At 44.9% G+C, this 17,800-nt stretch overlaps 1 protein-coding gene across 1 annotated transcript in view; it reads left to right on the forward strand.

The window, feature by feature from the left end:
- Positions 1 to 885: 885 nt before the first annotated feature.
- Positions 886 to 17,800, forward strand: part of ITGAE (integrin subunit alpha E) — a 32,134-nt gene continuing 15,219 nt past the window's right edge. Inside the window, exons 1-18 of the mRNA XM_075113638.1 lie at positions 886 to 1,103; positions 5,929 to 6,026; positions 6,464 to 6,534; positions 7,067 to 7,184; positions 7,816 to 7,953; positions 8,299 to 8,420; positions 9,028 to 9,179; positions 9,845 to 9,998; positions 10,452 to 10,587; positions 11,187 to 11,300; positions 11,558 to 11,679; positions 12,752 to 12,903; positions 13,300 to 13,453; positions 14,504 to 14,654; positions 14,738 to 14,805; positions 15,576 to 15,711; positions 16,734 to 16,864; positions 17,392 to 17,532. Coding sequence (XP_074969739.1) covers positions 901 to 1,103; positions 5,929 to 6,026; positions 6,464 to 6,534; positions 7,067 to 7,184; positions 7,816 to 7,953; positions 8,299 to 8,420; positions 9,028 to 9,179; positions 9,845 to 9,998; positions 10,452 to 10,587; positions 11,187 to 11,300; positions 11,558 to 11,679; positions 12,752 to 12,903; positions 13,300 to 13,453; positions 14,504 to 14,654; positions 14,738 to 14,805; positions 15,576 to 15,711; positions 16,734 to 16,864; positions 17,392 to 17,532 — 2,361 coding nt within the window. The 5' untranslated portion in view covers positions 886 to 900. The remainder of the gene's footprint in view (positions 1,104 to 5,928; positions 6,027 to 6,463; positions 6,535 to 7,066; positions 7,185 to 7,815; positions 7,954 to 8,298; positions 8,421 to 9,027; positions 9,180 to 9,844; positions 9,999 to 10,451; positions 10,588 to 11,186; positions 11,301 to 11,557; positions 11,680 to 12,751; positions 12,904 to 13,299; positions 13,454 to 14,503; positions 14,655 to 14,737; positions 14,806 to 15,575; positions 15,712 to 16,733; positions 16,865 to 17,391; positions 17,533 to 17,800) is intronic.

Below are 17,800 nucleotides of genomic sequence, written 5' to 3' on the forward strand. Positions count from 1 at the left end.
GTTCGGATTCATGAGATGTGGAGTGCCACAGCATTTCTGGACTGTGAGGACGGGTGTCAAATGTTGTTAAACACAGGGAGTCCTTAGAGGAAGAGAGCTGGAGGTTAGCTAGAAAGTGCCTGTGTGATTTGTTGCACTCTTTTCTGAGAATGCTTGGAAAATTTACACTTTCTGGACAAAGAGAACTGTGTCTCTGGAACAGCTTTCTCACCCACCCCCCTCGCCCCTGCCACTTCAGAAAGGATTTACTATGCAGTTAACTCTTCCGATTGCTCAGCATTTGCTATTTCAGCTTATGTAGCACTTGTAATAGCAACACACTGCATCTGAATAATACTTGCTACGCAGTACTCTGACAGTATGAACTATTTGGGAGTAATTCTGTGCGAGTCTGGTCCAGACTAGGGTTAGCAGTGCAGAGAAACAAGGGATCGATAAAAACCAAACAATTCTTGGTAGAGGGGAGAAGAGGTGTGCAGAATCCCTTAATGTACCCTGGGCATCTGCCATAAAATGTCAGTGTTTCTGACTCCGATAATATATAAAATAAGGGGGAAGAACACCAAGCGCTCTCTGTGTGTGCGACAGGGAGAACCTCTGTGCTAAAAAAGTGCTCTGAGGGACATCTGAGAGCTGACACCTCTCTTAAATCCCTGCTGTGGGTTCACTCGAGTCAATCTGTTTGCACGTTTCAATGGGATGTGACATGTCCGCGTAGGAAGCACCAAAGGACAAGGCGGACAGTACAAACGTAGACCTTAGTGGCTTTTCCGGACAGATCCTGTTCTTCTAGGTTTGATAAATGTGCTGATGGACAGAAATGGGGACGCTGCCAAAAATGACCTTTCAGTAACAAAAGTTTACCTTTTAGTAGGTCTTTGCATCTGCAGTTTTGTTAAAATGTCACTAGTATACGCCTTGAAACCTCAGTTAGGAAATCCACAGCAGAGTCACTTTGTCTCTGCGAGTACAATGAGACATGCAGATCTGGAGGCTCATCAGAGAAAGACAGCAGCTTTTTCCTGGTATCTCCAGTCCTCCTCCTTCCTTCACCTTAAAGCCGGGAACAATGAGATGGCTCCTGTATCTACTCTTCCTAATGAGTGAGTCTCTATATTTGTTTTACCTATGCTAGAAAATAAAAATCAATCCAGAAACAAAGTAATTTCTGGAGACTCAGACTGGTCCCTTAATGTGAGCCAATAAAATAATTCTTATGTAGAAAGGTCAGGGTATTTGGACTTGTATGGGAAGTCTTGAGTTTGTGGTGTGGTTTTTCTACTATTTCAGAGAAATCCATACATTTGGGTGGAGAGTTTTATGGTTCATCCTTAGTGGGAGAAAAGTGGGTACCAGGTGAAATGCTACTCTCAAATACAAAGCTAACAAGCTATGTTTGGCCTTTTATAGTTTGTTTTTTTTTATTTGTTTGTCTGTTCGCTCGTAGTGAAGTAGGTGAGAGTAGAATGTAGGTGATTTTTTTATATTCTTCCCCTTCTTGCATCATTTTAGATACACCTTGGAATGAGCAGAGCGTGCCTTCAGAGGTGTATTTCCCACAAGCTTTTGGCTTGTTGATCTCCTTAACAAGAGCTCTAGAATGTGTAGAATTTTAAAAAAGAAAATTCAGAAGACCTTTATTTGGGAGCAAGTTTGTGTAAATTAGGAAGATTAGAAGGAATGTTTCCTGGGTCTGTATCCACATCATTCTGTCCTGTAGCCTCGTGGGGACAGTTTTGCCATGAATTTGTCTTCTAGCTGCCCAGAAAGGGTAAAGCTCTTGCACTGCACTCCATTAGCTCAGGCGATGGACAGCTGCGCTGGGGGTGTTACTGACCCCTCTTCCAGCAACTCCACACATAAATGCTGGTTTGATTCATGGGATAGAATTCCTGTTTGTCTGACTTCCTCTTTGAAAGACTCAATACTGTACATACCTAGTCCATCTGTACAGAAGGAGTATTATTCTTTAAGCATTCGTTTCATGGCCTCACAGACTTCCTGACAAGCTTTATGCTTCCAGAGTGTTCAGGAAAAAATTGTTATTAATTTTATTCTTTTAATGAGATGCCCATCAAAGTTCTCTGTAGCTGGCTTTGCTGTGATTTTAGATTTAACATCAAGATTTATGCTCTACTGTTTTCTTTACTCGGGTTTGACTTCTACATATTGTGTGATGATCATCGCAGTCTGCAGCTCCCTCCCAAGGGGAGGAGGAGGAGGGGCAGGGCTGGTCTCTTCTCTCTGGTGACCAACGCCAGGACCCAAGGGAAAGGCAGGGAGATGTGCCAGGGGAGGGTTAGGCTGGGTATTAGGGAAAGGCCCTTCCCCCAGAGGGTGGTGGAGCCCTGGCACAGGCTCCCCAGGGAGGCATCACGGCACCAGCCTGGCGATATTCAGCAAGTGCTTGGACAAGGCCCTCAGAGCCACAGTGTGAATTTGGGGTGTCCTGTGCAGGGACAGGAGCTGGACTCGATGGTCCTTGTGGGTCCCTTCCAGCTCAGGGCATTCTAAGATGATATGATGTATCATTTCTGCTAATATCTTTCTTCTCACGTTTGTCATTATGCTAGGTAACTCCCAGCTTTGTAAACATAAATCTTTAATGTCTACAGAAGTTACTGATGTGTTTTCAAATCTTGACCTTTCTTTATTTGGCTTATGCAAAATTAAGGTGGAATCGTTGGTGGAGGCTTCTATCCTTGTGTGCCTCTGCGGACTTTCCTATCGCTCTTCTCTAGCAACCTTTTCTTTTGCATGTGCGGGTTTTGCTGATGAAAGTGGCTGTGCTGAAAAATGTAGCTGTCTGACCTGGTGGGTCTTGGTTATGTGCTTAGAATGAATCTACCAGATCTGTGCTGATCATCTAAATTCTACAGATAATTTGTCTGTATAGTTCGCTAATTGGCAACACGCGCCTTTTTTCCCCCCTCGGTTCAAGTACAGTGCACTTAATTTGGCAGGATGACAGCAGCAGAACTAAGCGGAGTTGAGGAGCCTCTGGTTCCCAGGGCAAATGCCATCCGGGCGCAGGAATATTCACAAGAGCGAGGTTACCTCCCTGGCTATTGTGTTTGCTTTTTGTTGCCTGCTTGAGAATTGTCCCTTACTTCACAGCCAGTTGAACTTTTCAAGGAGCTTCTTCCAGCATATCCGGAATTCTGGTTTTGTTTTAGAGGAAGTTTGCTGCAAGCCTTTGTAATTACATGGTGTTGTTAGGCTGATGCTCTTCTAGTGGAAACACGCACAGATGCCTCGGAGCATCTCTTGAGTTAATTTAGGCGTTTTAATTGGTAAAGTGGGATTTGCAAAGCAAGGTGGTAGTTCAGCTCTGAAAGGGAGGCATGCCATGCGCCTGGAGTATGGGACATGTTAGGAAGCAGAAACAAAGACTAGAAGTCCCCACTATTTGCAAATTTCATGTCGATGCTCCGATTGTGGTATTTCACTTCTTCTTTCACCTGTGCTTTCATAGCCAGGCTGGGAAATGACATGGAAATGGTTGCATAAGCTCAGATTCAGCTCTGAGTAAAATTAAACCCAGGAAAGACTCTAGATGGACACAAGGACAGAATCTGACCTCTTGTTAGTACATCAGAGGTTATATTGAAAATGCTAGAGTGTGTGTTCAAATGCAGGCTCAACCCACAGCTTCTAGAGTGGGAGCCTGGGCATTCAGAGCGAGGATTTTAGACCAGAGTAATTTGTAAAATTCAGGTTTTGGGCTTTTCTTTTGCTCTAATTCCAAACAGGGACAGAGTTTGTGATCGGAGTCACTTGGGCTTGTTCATGAGATTAGTGTGAAGTTTTCAATGTTGTCGTGTGATTGAGAGAGCTTTGGTGCTACGGTACAGCTCAGTGCTTGAATTTACAGCCTTTGTCATAGTAGCATGCCTTTCGTGCATCCTACTTTGTGACATTTTCAGTCTGTCACTTCGAGTCAACTATATTTATCTTCCCAACCTGTGCATTTACTGAAGTGTTAACACACTTATAGAAATCAAGAGCTGAGGTGTTAAAAGCAATAAGGGTTGGCTTTCCACAAAGTCTTACAGCTAAAACACCAATATCGTCCCCTTTCTCGTAGTCTGCCTTGCAAGAAGGAAGTGCATTCATGAAAAAAAAAAAGGTACCTTTAAGATTCAGTTACTGCTCTGTGAAAAATGGGTAGTTTTTTTTTTTTTCTGATGGTTGTTTTATATCTGTTCTGAGAAGTTATTGGACTTTTATCAGAGCTGCATCCTCAGCAGAGTATCCATCGCATTTGGCACCAATTTGCTCCCTTACTACCAACCTTTGAGCTTTTTTTTAACGTCCCACAAAATCGATGTCCTCCTCTTCTTACCAGGTTTATAACAATGTCATTCTTGTCGGGAACAATCCCTGCTGCTACAGAACCCGCTTATTCTTTAATCTAATGGGTTTCAGTGTCCTGGTCGGTTGAATATCAGCTTTACAAGAAGTGAATCCCGTGGTGCCACCCCAAAGTGGCACACTACTTGCACAAGCCCTGGAGTTTGTATCCTCTCCTGCCTAAGCGCCGACTTGCGAGCTTCGGCTAGTAGGAGTGTTTTGTCATATCCAAGATGAACTTTCATAACAGAACAAGAGGACTTGCATTACTTTATTTTTCATTAGGCTGGGCAAGATAATCCTTTGCTAATCTAAATCAGTGAAATCTCCATAGCTTGGTATCTCCCTCCCGCCAGCTGCCTCTGCTGTCGTGGTGGGCAGGGTTCAGGGGTAGTTGGCTCAAGAGCCTGTTAACTATGACTCTACAGATCCCAGCCTGCACTCATTTATTTATTTGTTTTCAGTGGTCAAGTCCTTGAGGAGCTTTAACGTTGACACTGGCAAGACGTGGATCACACCACACACAGCCTCTTTGTTGTGGCCCACGGTTCGTCAGCACTCGGATGGGAACACAACCATGTAAGGAACACAAGAAATAAAAACACACCCAGACTTCCCAGGTCTTTATAAATTAGTGTGGTCCGAAGTCACATAGCTTCTCACTTTCTACAAAAGTGAGCGCAGGTTTGTCTGCTTGGGACCCATAACTGTTACTCGATTCTCAGGAGCTGATGAGCTGTGTTAGGGCTTCATCGGTGTGAGGTGTACATTGTCAGCCTGGGAGTCTTCACGGTGCTTCTCCCCTCACCCACATCTAGGTCATGGCACTGTACAGAAAGGATGCCTGCTCATTTCACCAACGGGCAGAAACGAGTAGCTGGGTTTTTGCAGTACTTCCTGGCATACTGCATCGTTTCCAGGGCTGCAGCAGCCACGGCACCCACTAGCTGTAAAGAGTTATGTTGTGAGGTTGGTCTGAAGACCATAAAGAGCCGCAAACTGCTATATTTTGACTATTGGGTCTGTAGGGGAAGAGGAATGGATGGCTCAGCTGGTGAATAGAAGCCAACCACAAGTGGTTGCTGCAGAGGTATTATGCTGAGCAGATTGCTCAGGCTGTGTAGCAGACAGCGTATTTTAAGTTTCAGAGTAAAGAAACTTTTCCACCCGATGACCAGAAATTGGCTGATTCAAAGAACCGTCTCCATTTCACACAGCAGTGCTGCCATTTCCTAGCATGGAGGTTGAACTTCCTCGCTGAGCCTCCAGCCTCCCTTTACCTCCAGTATTTTATGGGCAAGGCACTTCCAGGCCTCTTCCTTGGTCTGGGATAGCTCTCTTGTTTTCGTAGTTCAGATAATGGGAAGAATGATGATTTCTAGGAGAAAATAAGTGTTTTCCTCTTAGTGGCTGATTCAGCTCAAAACCACACTGGAGTCCAGTTAATTAGGAGACATTTTCAGAGTAATGGGTGGTCACCCTGGCACACAGATGGTTGTTTTGCACTGTACTGCCAAAAGACTCTGCCTGATTGTGCCACCTTCCCTCTTTTCTACCTTTTTTCTTGTTCTATAGGATTTTGGCTACTTCCTCATCAGACAAGGGGCTGGGCAGGCTGAGGAAGTGCACTGTTTTGCAGGAGGAGATCCAGTGCCAGGAGATACCTCTGCGAGGTACAGTCCCGCTTCTCCTTCCCAAGACTTGCTTTGCCATGGGCACGAGGGGTTGCAGAGGCTGGCTGTTTCAGAGAGAGCCGGGCATGCTGCTAGGTCCCATACATCAGTGCTTCACAGAGAGAAATGCAGATCCACGGTCCCGGTGGCTGGGAGCGACGTGCCTGGAGGCTGTAAGACCTTGTCTGCTGCAGCTTAATTCTTCACCTCTGTTGAAATACAAGGCAAAGGTTTTTGTTTCCGACATATTCATTACTGCTCGAGTTGCTGATAACATTAATTCTGAGTCCGCCTTGTAGAAGAGCAGATATAGCTGACCTCAGTAGTTGTAGCCTTTCTCTGTATTTATTCTGTTTGCACAAGGCTGACAAGTACCATATCCATTTTAATTCTGTTCTCCTCCTTCTTCATTCATTCAATCATTCATTCAATTTCAGGAAGGATTAAAGGCTCCAGAAACGTCCAGGATGGTGGCATAGCTATTGACAGCAATTCAGATTGGATCCTGGTAAGGGACTGAAAACATCCGTGGCTGGGAACAACTGTATTTTTCCAAAGTGCTGTGTATTTTAGCTGGGAAATGCAAACGAGCAGACTTAACAGAAGGATGAAGGCTAAAAGCTCTTGGCTGGATGCTGGCTGGTTGGAAAGCCAGCTGGTGCATTGCCAGCTTGGGGGGAAACTGAGAAGGGCCCTTCTCATCGGCTGAGGACTGCAGTGAACCTTGCACTTCACTGCAGCCACCCCCACTCACAGGCAAAGGGAGGATTGGCAGAGGAGGCTTAGGAGAGCCACCAGTTTGGAGGCTAACACCTCAGTCTGGTGAACCCCCAGCCCCACTCTTTGCCTCAGCTCAGGGCTGAAGTCTGGGCTGACCTGATGTGTCTGGGGTCACATCAAGGAAGGAGCTTTTTTTACTCTCGCTGGGAGACTTTCAGTGCTGTGCAGGGAATGCTGAATGTTTGCCAGGTACCATCTTCAGGTATCCTCTCTCTATGGCTTTGTTCATCATTCACTAGCCTTCCCCACCACCCCCACAGGCTTGCCTGCAGAAGAAGCACCGCCGAGCCTTCACCACTACCGAGGACATGAACGGAGTCTGTACTCTGCTCACCACCAACTTACGCAGCTCAGCTTTCCTCAACCTCACCAAGATGGGTACAGCAGCAAAGCCAGTGCCTTTGCAGAGGGGCAGAGACAGCAGCATGAGGCTCTGCTCTAACAGCAGGGGCCTTCGAGTTCCTAGCCAGCAAGGACTACAGTCCACTGGGAGAGACTAAACATTGAATTTTAACAGTATTATAGTGACTTCAACAGGGTTACAAGGTTCAGCCTTGAAGACTAGCACGCAGCAGCAGGGATTTTCTGTGGTGGTGTCCTATGCATCCAAAAGATCCAGCTCTTAAGCCAGAATTTTGAAAAGCATTGACATTCTTAGTTGATGGATGTGACAAACGTCCACTGGGATTTTTAAAGGTGCCTGGACACTCCAGGGTCTTGCTTCCAACTTACCTGGGCTATTGGGCAGGTAATCAAGGGAGCAGAGAGCTGGTCTGATTGTCTAGCCTTGCTCTGCTTCTTTCTGTCACTGCAAAGAAGCTGAGAAGTTTAAATCAGACACCTAGATGGTCTTGTGCCATCTTCAGTTGTCTAACTGCTATTAACAGTCTGATCCTCAGGTCTTCTGCAAATTTGGGTGGAAACAGATCCTGAGTTTAAGGTGTCTTAATTAGAAGAGTATTTTCAAAAGGTAGAGTGTATTTTGTTTCTTTCTTTGTAAATTCTCTAGTTGAGACCAAATTAACCAGCATTCCAAGTAAAAACAGCAGAGAGAAGATTACTGACACCAGCAGCTCTGTCAGCACAGACACCACCAGCGCTTGTGGTGAGCTCTTTGGCAGCGTGGGGAACAACCACATGTGCAAAGGTAGGTACTGCACATGACCAAGCAGTACTTCCTCCTGTATTAGCTGAGTTTGAAGCTGCTTGCATTCATCTGGTGAGGAAAAAGCCTGAGATTGTGAAGGTTATTCGTGATGGCAAATTTCAATCATTTTTACAGTCATCATTCACTGAGATTTTTTAAAAAATAAAACCTGTCGCTACAGTGTAGACCACATGATGAGCTAGACCTGCTTTTGGGATGACTGGCTGGTGCTGTAGCCAAAGTTTTGGTTGTTAAATGATACATCAATATTCTTGAACCCTTGCAAAATGTTAGGCTGTTTAGGTGTCCCTTCCAGTGCCTTCTTACATTTAACTGCATTGACAGAACTGGGAGCAGAGATTGCTGTTATTCTGGGTGGATCAGAGAACACCGAGCCAGATGATTTCCAAAATGCCAAGACATCTGTCCTCAATATGATGAAGTCAATGTGGCAGAAATGCTCAAAGGTATGTGAACCCTCTCAGGGTCTCATAATCTGATAGGCAGATCAGAGATCTAATGACGAATGGAAAGTCTCCTGGTTCACATAATTATTGCTTTTTAAACTTCACAGTGATGCTGGTAGTAATTCGGCATATTCTGCTGCAAGAGTTTAATGTTAGTGAGCCAAGGAGGAGGAGTAGCTGAAGAGGGAAGTCAAAGAGCTAGGAGTGGGTTTTCATGCCAGAAGCACGCTTAGATATTTTACCAATAAAAACTCTTGGGCACCTTGAAACACTACACACAAAAATAAGGAATGAGGCTTATAAGCCGTTACTTTAAATGATTTAAATAAATCTGGGCATAAAGTGAGGCTGAGCCATGTGATAACAAAAGGTCTAGCCAGGTAGATAAATACAGGAAATTCTGACAGAGAAATCATTGTCTTGAGCCAAAGAAAATGAAGTCAGTTCTTGGAGCTGATCCAAAGGGGATCGCCAGAATACAAATGTGTGATGGAGACAGAGGGATAAAGACTGTTGATCTACCCATTACTTGGTACTCTAAAGGACTTAGGGATCCTGCCTTAGATCTTGTCTAACCAGCTCTGGCTTTGCCGTCTGCTTTCTCCAGATCAGGTTTGCTGTGGTGCAGTATGGAGCACAGATCCAAACTGAACTGAGCCTGCGAGAAAGCTGCGACAGACTAACTGCTTTCTTCAAAGTCCGAAACATTAAGCAGCAGAGCTCACGGACTGACATTGCAGCCACGCTGCAGCATGTGTTGTGAGTTCACGTGTCTCAAGAAGACCCAGCAACACTCAAGTGGTTGTGTTTCGTGTGCATCAATCCAGCCTCCTGTGTCTCCTCTCTACTCTTCTCTATCTCGCACCCTTGAAGCTCTCACCTTTCCAAAGCTTCTCTTAGTGACAGGCTCTGCCAGCTGAGGCCTGTGAATGAGTCTGTCTGGGGAACCATCAGGTACACAAGGAGAAATTGCCAAGAGGCAAAGCATGAATCCTTCCTGGCTGACACAGGGGCCTCAGAATGAAAATTCAGTCACCTGGGTCTTGCTTTGAGCATGTGTTTATTTGTAAACCTAAGGCCTTCCCATCTTTTTCACTGATCTGCTGCATCTCTGGGAACCATGCTTTCCCCTCTCCCTTTTCTTCTCAGTAGCATGACTCTAACATACTGACCTGCACTGTAAAAATGCCCCATATGCTGCTTGTGAAAGGGCTTGTGAAGTCAGAGCTACCGGCTGGGGACAGACAGTGTCCCTGGAAGGCACAAATCCTTGTGCATGTGAATGCACACGTTTCTTCTGCATGTCTGTACTCTTGTGGGCTGAGAGCTCAATGAACATCAGCACCCTGCCACCAACACTGATATTTTCAGCTCTGCAGATGTGGCTTGTCCCATAAAACACCTGTAGGCTTCTGTTTCCACAGGGATAAAGTCTTTGATGAAAGCCGTGACTCCAGCCAGACGGGTGACAAGATAATCATTGTCATGGCATCGGGGCAAGCGTTTCTGGAAAACCATAGATTGAGAAATGTGATAAACTCCCTGAAAGTGGCTATGGTCAAACTCTATGCTCCTGGGGTGAGTGGCAAGCACCATCAAAGCATGTATATAGAGGAGTGATGTTTCCATCTCATGTGTTTGCTCTTATGCTTTAGCGGTGGGTGGAAGAAAAAGTAGTCGTGCATTAGACATGCAGGATGTCCAATGTGAGGTGCCCTGGCTCCCTTGATTCACTCAGGCCTCCGTCTTCTTGATGCCAGAGAGCTTATTTTGGGTGAGATTAAGGAATATGTCCTAGAAACAAAAATGCTTAAGTTGTATACATCTTGTGGCTCTAGAGTTTTTATTAGCTCCCCCCCCAAATAAGGACTTTCTCTGGAATCTAGGATCAGGGTTGCTTTACCAAGCTTTCAGGAGACTCACTCCTTTTTCAGGGCTTTCAAATTTTTAATGGCAGTTTGGGAATTTGTTGGGTTTTTGTCTGTGTATGAAATGTGTCCAGTCTCCCCATCTGATGGCTTTTCTCCCTAGATTGGAGAGTTCATTAGCAACCAGTGGGTCCCAGAAGAGTTGCAGGAAGTCGGAAGTGACTGGTTCGTGCTTTCCACATATGAAGATTTTGACAGTTTCCTTGCAGAGTTGGAGAGAGGGACTCTGAGTGATTCAGGTAGAAGAAATCCTACTCCTGACACATCTATCTTCTCTGTAGCTTACAGAGTGGATCTGTGGTCATGGATAGTTTCATTGCTTAAGGAATGCAAACACATCTCCAGATCTTACCTGTTCTCGTAATCACTTGCCCAGCCACAGCAAAACAGATGACAGTGATTGCTGTCACACTAGTAACAGTCCTCAGCCAGCCGGCTGGCAGGACAAGAGATCATGTTCTGTATTTGTGACCTGAGCCGTAACATCAGGACAGAACTAGGTGCTTTACAGTGCACCCGCTCACGGCACGCTCAGTGTCTCTGTTACGATGCTTACGCTTCTGGGTGCGCTCAGAGCAGTTTATTCCTACTGAACTGGAGCTGTAGTTTTCAGATGCAGTCCTGACCCCCCCCAGCCTTCAAAACTCACAAATATTTCCATAGCACCTGTAGTCTTGCGCCTGAGAGCAGCGCTGACTTGCAGGGACGAGGAGGGGTTCAGCTGCCAGGCAGCAAGGCGCAGGCACGCTGCGTAGGCAATAACACATGGTTTTCATTCGCCTTTTGCTTTCTCTTCCACTGTCCTGTCATCTTTGCTCAAACTTGTTTCCTGTTTCAGCTGAAAACATTCCAGCTGAAGCACCAGAGCACAGAAACACTAATGACCGTGGTGATGGCAAGCTCCCTTCCTGGATGGAGGAGGACAAAGAGGAGGAGGAGGAAAATGGCTTGCGTACGTGGTGAAGAATCTTTTAAGAGAATCATGCCATGGGCTGTCGTGACTGACAGAGTCTGGGGGGTTGCTCTGCCGTGAGCTGCCAGACCTGAGCTGTAGCTCCTGCTGAAATGACAGCTGGGCGGTCGTGGTGCAGTTCAGTTGCTTGTTCGACTGACGTCACTTGTGCGTTGATTAATAACACTTGATAAAGAACCTGACCAAGACTGCTGACTGCCGCCTTCTCGTTCTTTTACTTTCCATATCCTGGGCAGCTTCTGGGAGAGAGATTGCTTTTATTCTGGATGGATCAGGGAGCATTGAGCCAGAGGATTTTGAAAGAGCAAAAGCATTCATCCACAAGATGATGAAAACACTGTATCAGAAGTGCTTTGAGGTACTCTCTTTCTTTAGCAGGCTTAAAGTACGGAGTGTGCTGTGCTTTATTTAAGCTGCCTCTTCACCAGAATTTGGGGTTATGCAGGCTTGTTTCCATTAGGATGGAAAAGCACTTCCACAACTTGCATGTATTCGCGACATAATTTTGCTTACGTCTTAGCAGTACGTTCCCAGCCTTGATCCCAGGAACATGTAGATATAAAAAGTCCGATTTGTACGCTCAGAAATCCCTAGCTTTCCTACGCTGCTGTGCTTGGAGCCCAGCGAGCACCAGCTCTGCTTTGTGTAAGGTGACAGGCATAACTTTTCTCTGGCGTCCTGTTTCTATTCCTGTATTGTAACATCTCTACCTGCAATCACAGAGGCGCCAAGTAGGCTGCCTCTTCACCCAGGCACCTTACCTGCCTCGCTAGCTCCAGTCACGGATTCTGCAGGAAGGGACTCTGCTGCTTTCTTGGCTGAGGCTGAAAAGTGTGATCCACACACTGACTCCAGGAAAATCTTTGTCTCTCAAAAGCTCTAAGTGTCAGCATATTTTAACTTGTTATTTGCATAGCGGAAAAAAGAAATGTTACATGATGTGTTGTGCAAATACAAAATGAAGAAATGTTCCCATTCTCCAGACTGTCTTTGATAATCAGGTCATCCTGGAATCAGAGTTCTCCAAGGAAGGACAATGTGCAGCAGGGAGCAATGAAGGAACAATTCAGTAATGTCACAGATAATCCCCCCTCCCCGCTGCACACGGGCCAAACACAACAGGAAAATGCAAGGACACAGAAACAATTCAGTGTTCCCCAAAATAATTTTCCTCTCTATACTGATAGTGCTTTCATTTTCCTCCGCTATAATACACTTAAAATGTTACTTAAAATGTAATTAATTTAATTAAACAATATCTGTGTCTGCAGTAGACGTATTTAAAAGCCACTTTCTCCTGAAAAAAATCTTCCTTTCTACCTAGTCTGGCTAATGTTTCTGTTGGGAGTTCTGTGCTAGTTGGTGCAGAGAACCCTTTCTCTGAGCCAACAGTTGTCACAAGCGGGTTCTTATCTGCTGCTTCTTTCCAGTGCAATTTTGCAGTGGTTCAGTATGGGTTTGAAATCAGAACGGAGTTCGACCTGCGAGAAAACTGGGATCCTCGTGCCACCCTCCAGAAAGTACTTGATATTGCGCAGGTGTGCAATGTGACAAAAACAGCATCTGCCATGCAGCATGTTCTGTAAGTAACAAAAATAGAGCACAAGAAGTGAAGGGGATGAATCTCCGTGGCATTTCATGAGTAAGGGAGAGGGACTTCAATGGACATTCAGGTCCTGAAACCAGTCATTTATCTGGCAATGGTTGAATGGCAGGCAGCAGTTCCTATGCCGTGTTTTAGAGGGTTATAAAAGCCAGTTATTGGTGCCTAATTATTGGTGTGGGGGTGCTCAGGAAGCAATAGAAAGGGAGGAGACAGCACCTGGTATTTTTAAGATGTGGAATATGAAAGAAATTCTCTTGCCTCCTTGTTGTGACTGTTAGTTGCAAGTGCATAATTCAACAAGTCTCTTCCTCCTATCCCAAGGAGAGAAGCTTCAACTTTCATCCCAAGTTCTTTGTTTTGATGTTTTACCAGGGATTCCATCTTCAGTGAAAGTCATGGGTCCCGCAAGGATGCAGCCAAGGTCATGATTGTGCTTACAGATGGGGAAATACTCCTGGATGAAATGAACTTGACAACAGTGATAAATTCACCCAAAATGGCAGGAATTGAGCGCTATGCCATTGGGGTGAGTTGGGAACGTACTCGGATCGTATCTTCCTTCCACATCTTGGTAGCACTAGGGGCAGAGAAAAGGAGAAACTGATCCATGCATGGTTCGAGTAAATAAGGGAAGAGGCAGGTATAAAATAAGGAGGAGAAAGGTAAAGCTATGATATGAACTGATACTCTAATCTATGTTGTGTCAATTATATGCCCATGTTTGTTCCTTCCTACATCTACTACGTTCAGCGCCCTTTATCCACTAACTCTCAGGCTTCTCAGAACACAGTTGTGCTGTCAGTAGATCAGACCATCTCGTTCTTCCTTGTACAAAGTTTAGAAAATTCTTTCTAGAATGACTGAATCCAGCAAATTACTTAACCTCAGTCAAGTCTAGCTCCACAAAGTGTGATTTATGTTTCCTTATCCAGGTTATTGTGGAAAGTGTCAAAGCGATGAATAAAAATTGAAAGGTTTTCTGACCTACCCACCCCAGGAGAAACCAGCAGAACCGAGGGGTCGTTGTTCCTTGCTTGTTATCAGCTGCAGTCCTCCTGACTCAGAACTAGCCAAAAATTTAAAGCTACCTTCTAGATGAAGTGCATGCTTAAAAATTTAAGTTTTTTAGAACAAAACTTCTGATATATTCTTAACTTGGCCAGCAAATTAGCCCGTGTGTTAGTTTGTCAACAAGGCTTTGTCCTGAAGTCTGAAGTTTGGTTTCAGACTTGCTGTATGTCTCCTCAAATAATCTCTCTGCCACCTCTCTCCATTCTTTCAGGACAGGGAAATGAGTTTATGATGTCTTGTAACTTGTTGATTTCCAAAATTAATTGTTGGATACAACAAAGGTATATACACCGAATGCAGCGTCAGCTGGTTACATGAAGAGGTTTTGTAAAGGTTTGGCTCCAGGAGACACTGAGACTGCCCAGTTCATTGGGAAATTGCTATTTCTGGGCTTACACATAGTGGCTGAAGCTGAGGTTTTTACCACAAACTGTTGAATGAAGTAGGTGGGGGTAAGGAGGCGCTAAACATTGCTTCTTTTGATTGATTTGCATCTCTTCTGCAGGTGGGAGATGCCTTCAAAAAGCCAAAGGCGCTAAATGAATTGCGGCTAATTGCATCTGGTCCAGATGACACTAATGTATTTCAGGTGACCAATTATTCAGCATTAGATGGGCTGCTTTCAACCCTGCAGCAGAGTATTAGTGGTATAGAAGGTAAACAGCAATCTTTCTATTTCATTAGTACCTTTTAAGAAATAAGGAGAAAGTGGCTTACCCTGTTTCTCTGGCATCCTCAGGTACGCAGGGTGATGCTATGGAATATGAGCTCGCACAAGCTGGTTTCAGTGTGCAGATCTTGGATAAGGTAAGTGGTGTGCATTTAACCCTGCTACATGGTTTTGTGCTCTGCTGCTGCTTCGATACTTGTAAGGATTCAGGAGGTCTCGCAGAAGACATTCTGGTGGTACAGAAGTGTGATACCTATGTAACCAAATCTCCTTTGCAAGCCACTGCTTGCTTTGAATGTGTCAGATAAGCAATAAGTATCACTTTTATGTATTTTTATTAAGTCAGTAGTGAATTTTAATCCCATCCTAAAATAATCTCATGTGACCCCTGTTCTAACCACTGGATCTTTTTTATTCCACTGGGCAAAAGAGCTATCTCCAGTTGACAGCTTTGATTTTGCTAGCATTCACATCTCCAGTGCACAACTCGGGGGCTCCATCATGTTGCAAATAAAATAATTCTGCTCTTTTGGAATCCTCTAGCTTAAAACCCTTGTCTATCCAGGACAGGAACAATCTCTGTCCTTGTTGGGAGGGGGAAATAATGGATGCTGAGGAGGCTAATGAACACTCAGCAGCCTTGGCTGCAAGGACAACACTGATCCAGTTTTGCAAAAGCCTCGTGCAGTAAGCTGGGAGACGTGCAGCTGCTTCTCTCATGCTGGGCAGCCTCCTTGTCTTCAATATCTGGTAGGAGCTGGTAGAACTGCCCAAGCTACAGGGTCCAGGAAAGGGCGCAGGAGTTGTAAGCCAGAAAACATCGCTCCTTGCTAAACCGCTTTGCAGCGTGCTAGAGGCAATTGCCCTGTGTTCACCTCTTCTAATTTGCAGTATGTTCCTTCTGCAGCAAGTCTTAATGTTAGGGGCAGTGGGGGCCTTTGACTGGTCTGGTGGGATTCTGCTGTATGATCTGGCAACCAAGACTGCTGTTTTCCTGAATGAATCTAAAGAAGAAGCCCAGAAAGCAAAATACAGTTACCTAGGTAATGAGCTTGCCCCTCTCTGAGATCAAATGACAACCTGACCGTGGTTTTGCTTTGTTTGTGTTTGGTGCTGTATGATGACACTGATAGCATTTACCTGAAGAAGGCCACCTCCTGCAGCATGTTACTGGATTTTGAATATTTTCTCTAGCAGGGAAAGAGATTCTGATGAAAACACTCTCCGTCTCCTTATTTTGGGGAAGATATGACTTGTTTTCTCCTATGAGTTATGATGCCTTGTGGTATTATTTTGTTAACACACGCCATTGGGTTTCACTGTGTAAGAATAGTTGCAATGAAGGGCATTTCTGAGAGCAGATAAGGAGAAACATTTCACTTGTTGTGAGTGTCTGGAGAAGAAATAGCATGTGAATCAATACTGTTCTTGGCTTGGTGACAAATAAAGCCTTGCTTATTCACCTCAGTGCTTTATGGCCTCACAAGCCCTGTATGTCCCAACTGTAGCCTTGGCCATAAAGTCTTACCAGGTAATATGAGGCGCTGTGGACTGTTTGCGCCAGGATAAGCTGCCTCCTATTACCTCCCTCTTACAGAAGCCACATAATAGATCTCTCTTTGCTTTCTATATGGGATATAGCATTTTGTTCGCTTCTGTCAAGGGTGATAAACCTCCCAGCTTGCAGCATAATAATTATTAAAAAAAAGTGTGTATGTTGGACAGTCACTCAGGAGCTGTGACAAATGCTAAGAAAAGACATCAAGAGTTCAAGCATATTTTTCAGAGCAATAATCATTCAATTACCCAACAAGCTACTACGAGGGGAAAACCTCAGCTGTGCTGGCTTTTCTCTCAGAAAAGTTCCCTGCTATTTCCTAATCAATATTTTATTGAGATGGTCCGTTATCAAAACCATGGGCCACAACTAGACATGGCGCGAACTCTTGGATCTCATTGAATATGTAGGTCCATGTCTCAGTCCAAACTCTGGGCTCTTTCCTCTCGGCGCAGAGTACGGTACTGATAACATTTGCTGGTTTTGCTCCTTGTGTGACTGCACCAGGATACAGCGTGGCAGTGGTACGCACAGAATACGGACCCTTGTATGTGGCCGGAGCTCCACGGCACAGCATGAGCGGGAAGGTGCTGGTGTTCCAGGACAGGCACTTAAAACAAACCCTGCAAGGAGAACAGGTACGGTGCTTCACTCACCCGGGGTTAGCCAGGTCAGTGGGGCTCAGGTGGGCTGCACACACCTCGTTTGCTCCAACGGCAGCTGCATTTTCTCCTCCAGGCACACTTAGACCCTTACACAAGCATCTGATGTAGCCAGATACGGATTACGCAGGCTTTGTTCGCTCCATAATGCTTTGGGAATGTCAGAAGAAATCACGAAATTAGGAAAAAGACTGGGAAGAAATTTAGCTAATGGTGTTGCACTATATTTGTGTTCTGTTCTCATGGCTCCTGGGGAAAGAGGTCGTCAGCTGTGGCATTCTTTTTCCTGTCAAATTGTTGAGTAATGATTTTGTTACTGCTAAACTGGTTACAGGATCTGTCCCTAAGGATGGTTGTAATAAAATAAATCATAGGGCAGTGATCCACATATAAGTAGATATGCGATGTTTTGTTCTAAAAATTGCTGCAAAGGACACTAATTCTACAAAGCTATATAAAGTGAATTCCAGTGAAAGAGCTGCTTGTCTTTTTCTGGAGCACAGGTTGGCTCTTATTTTGGCTCCGTGCTCTGCCCAGTTGATGTGAACCACGATGGGGTGACAGATCTTCTCCTTGTTGGAGCTCCATTTTATCACATTCGAGGGGAAGAAGGAAGGGTTTACATCTATCGCCTGGAGACAGAGGTAAAAAACACTGGTAGCGTAAACACTCCATGTTGGGGATTTTCCAACCATGCCTAAGTAGTGACAAATAAAACATTCCTCCTTTGTGCTCTCACTGAATGTGCTCTCCCTGTATGGTAGGGGACTGCAGCATCCAGCGGTGCTGTCTTAGTCGTTAGAATAGAAAAGAGGAACAGAATGGGTTTCTTTAGTTATTTCTAAGGTATACTCTTATCACGGTGTGGTAAGAGGAAAAAAAAAATCATATCTTTTGCCTGTACATAGGCAA

Source organism: Phalacrocorax aristotelis, chromosome 18 (assembly GCF_949628215.1).
Source record: "Phalacrocorax aristotelis chromosome 18, bGulAri2.1, whole genome shotgun sequence".
In the NCBI taxonomy this organism is placed as follows: domain Eukaryota; kingdom Metazoa; phylum Chordata; class Aves; order Suliformes; family Phalacrocoracidae; genus Phalacrocorax; species Phalacrocorax aristotelis.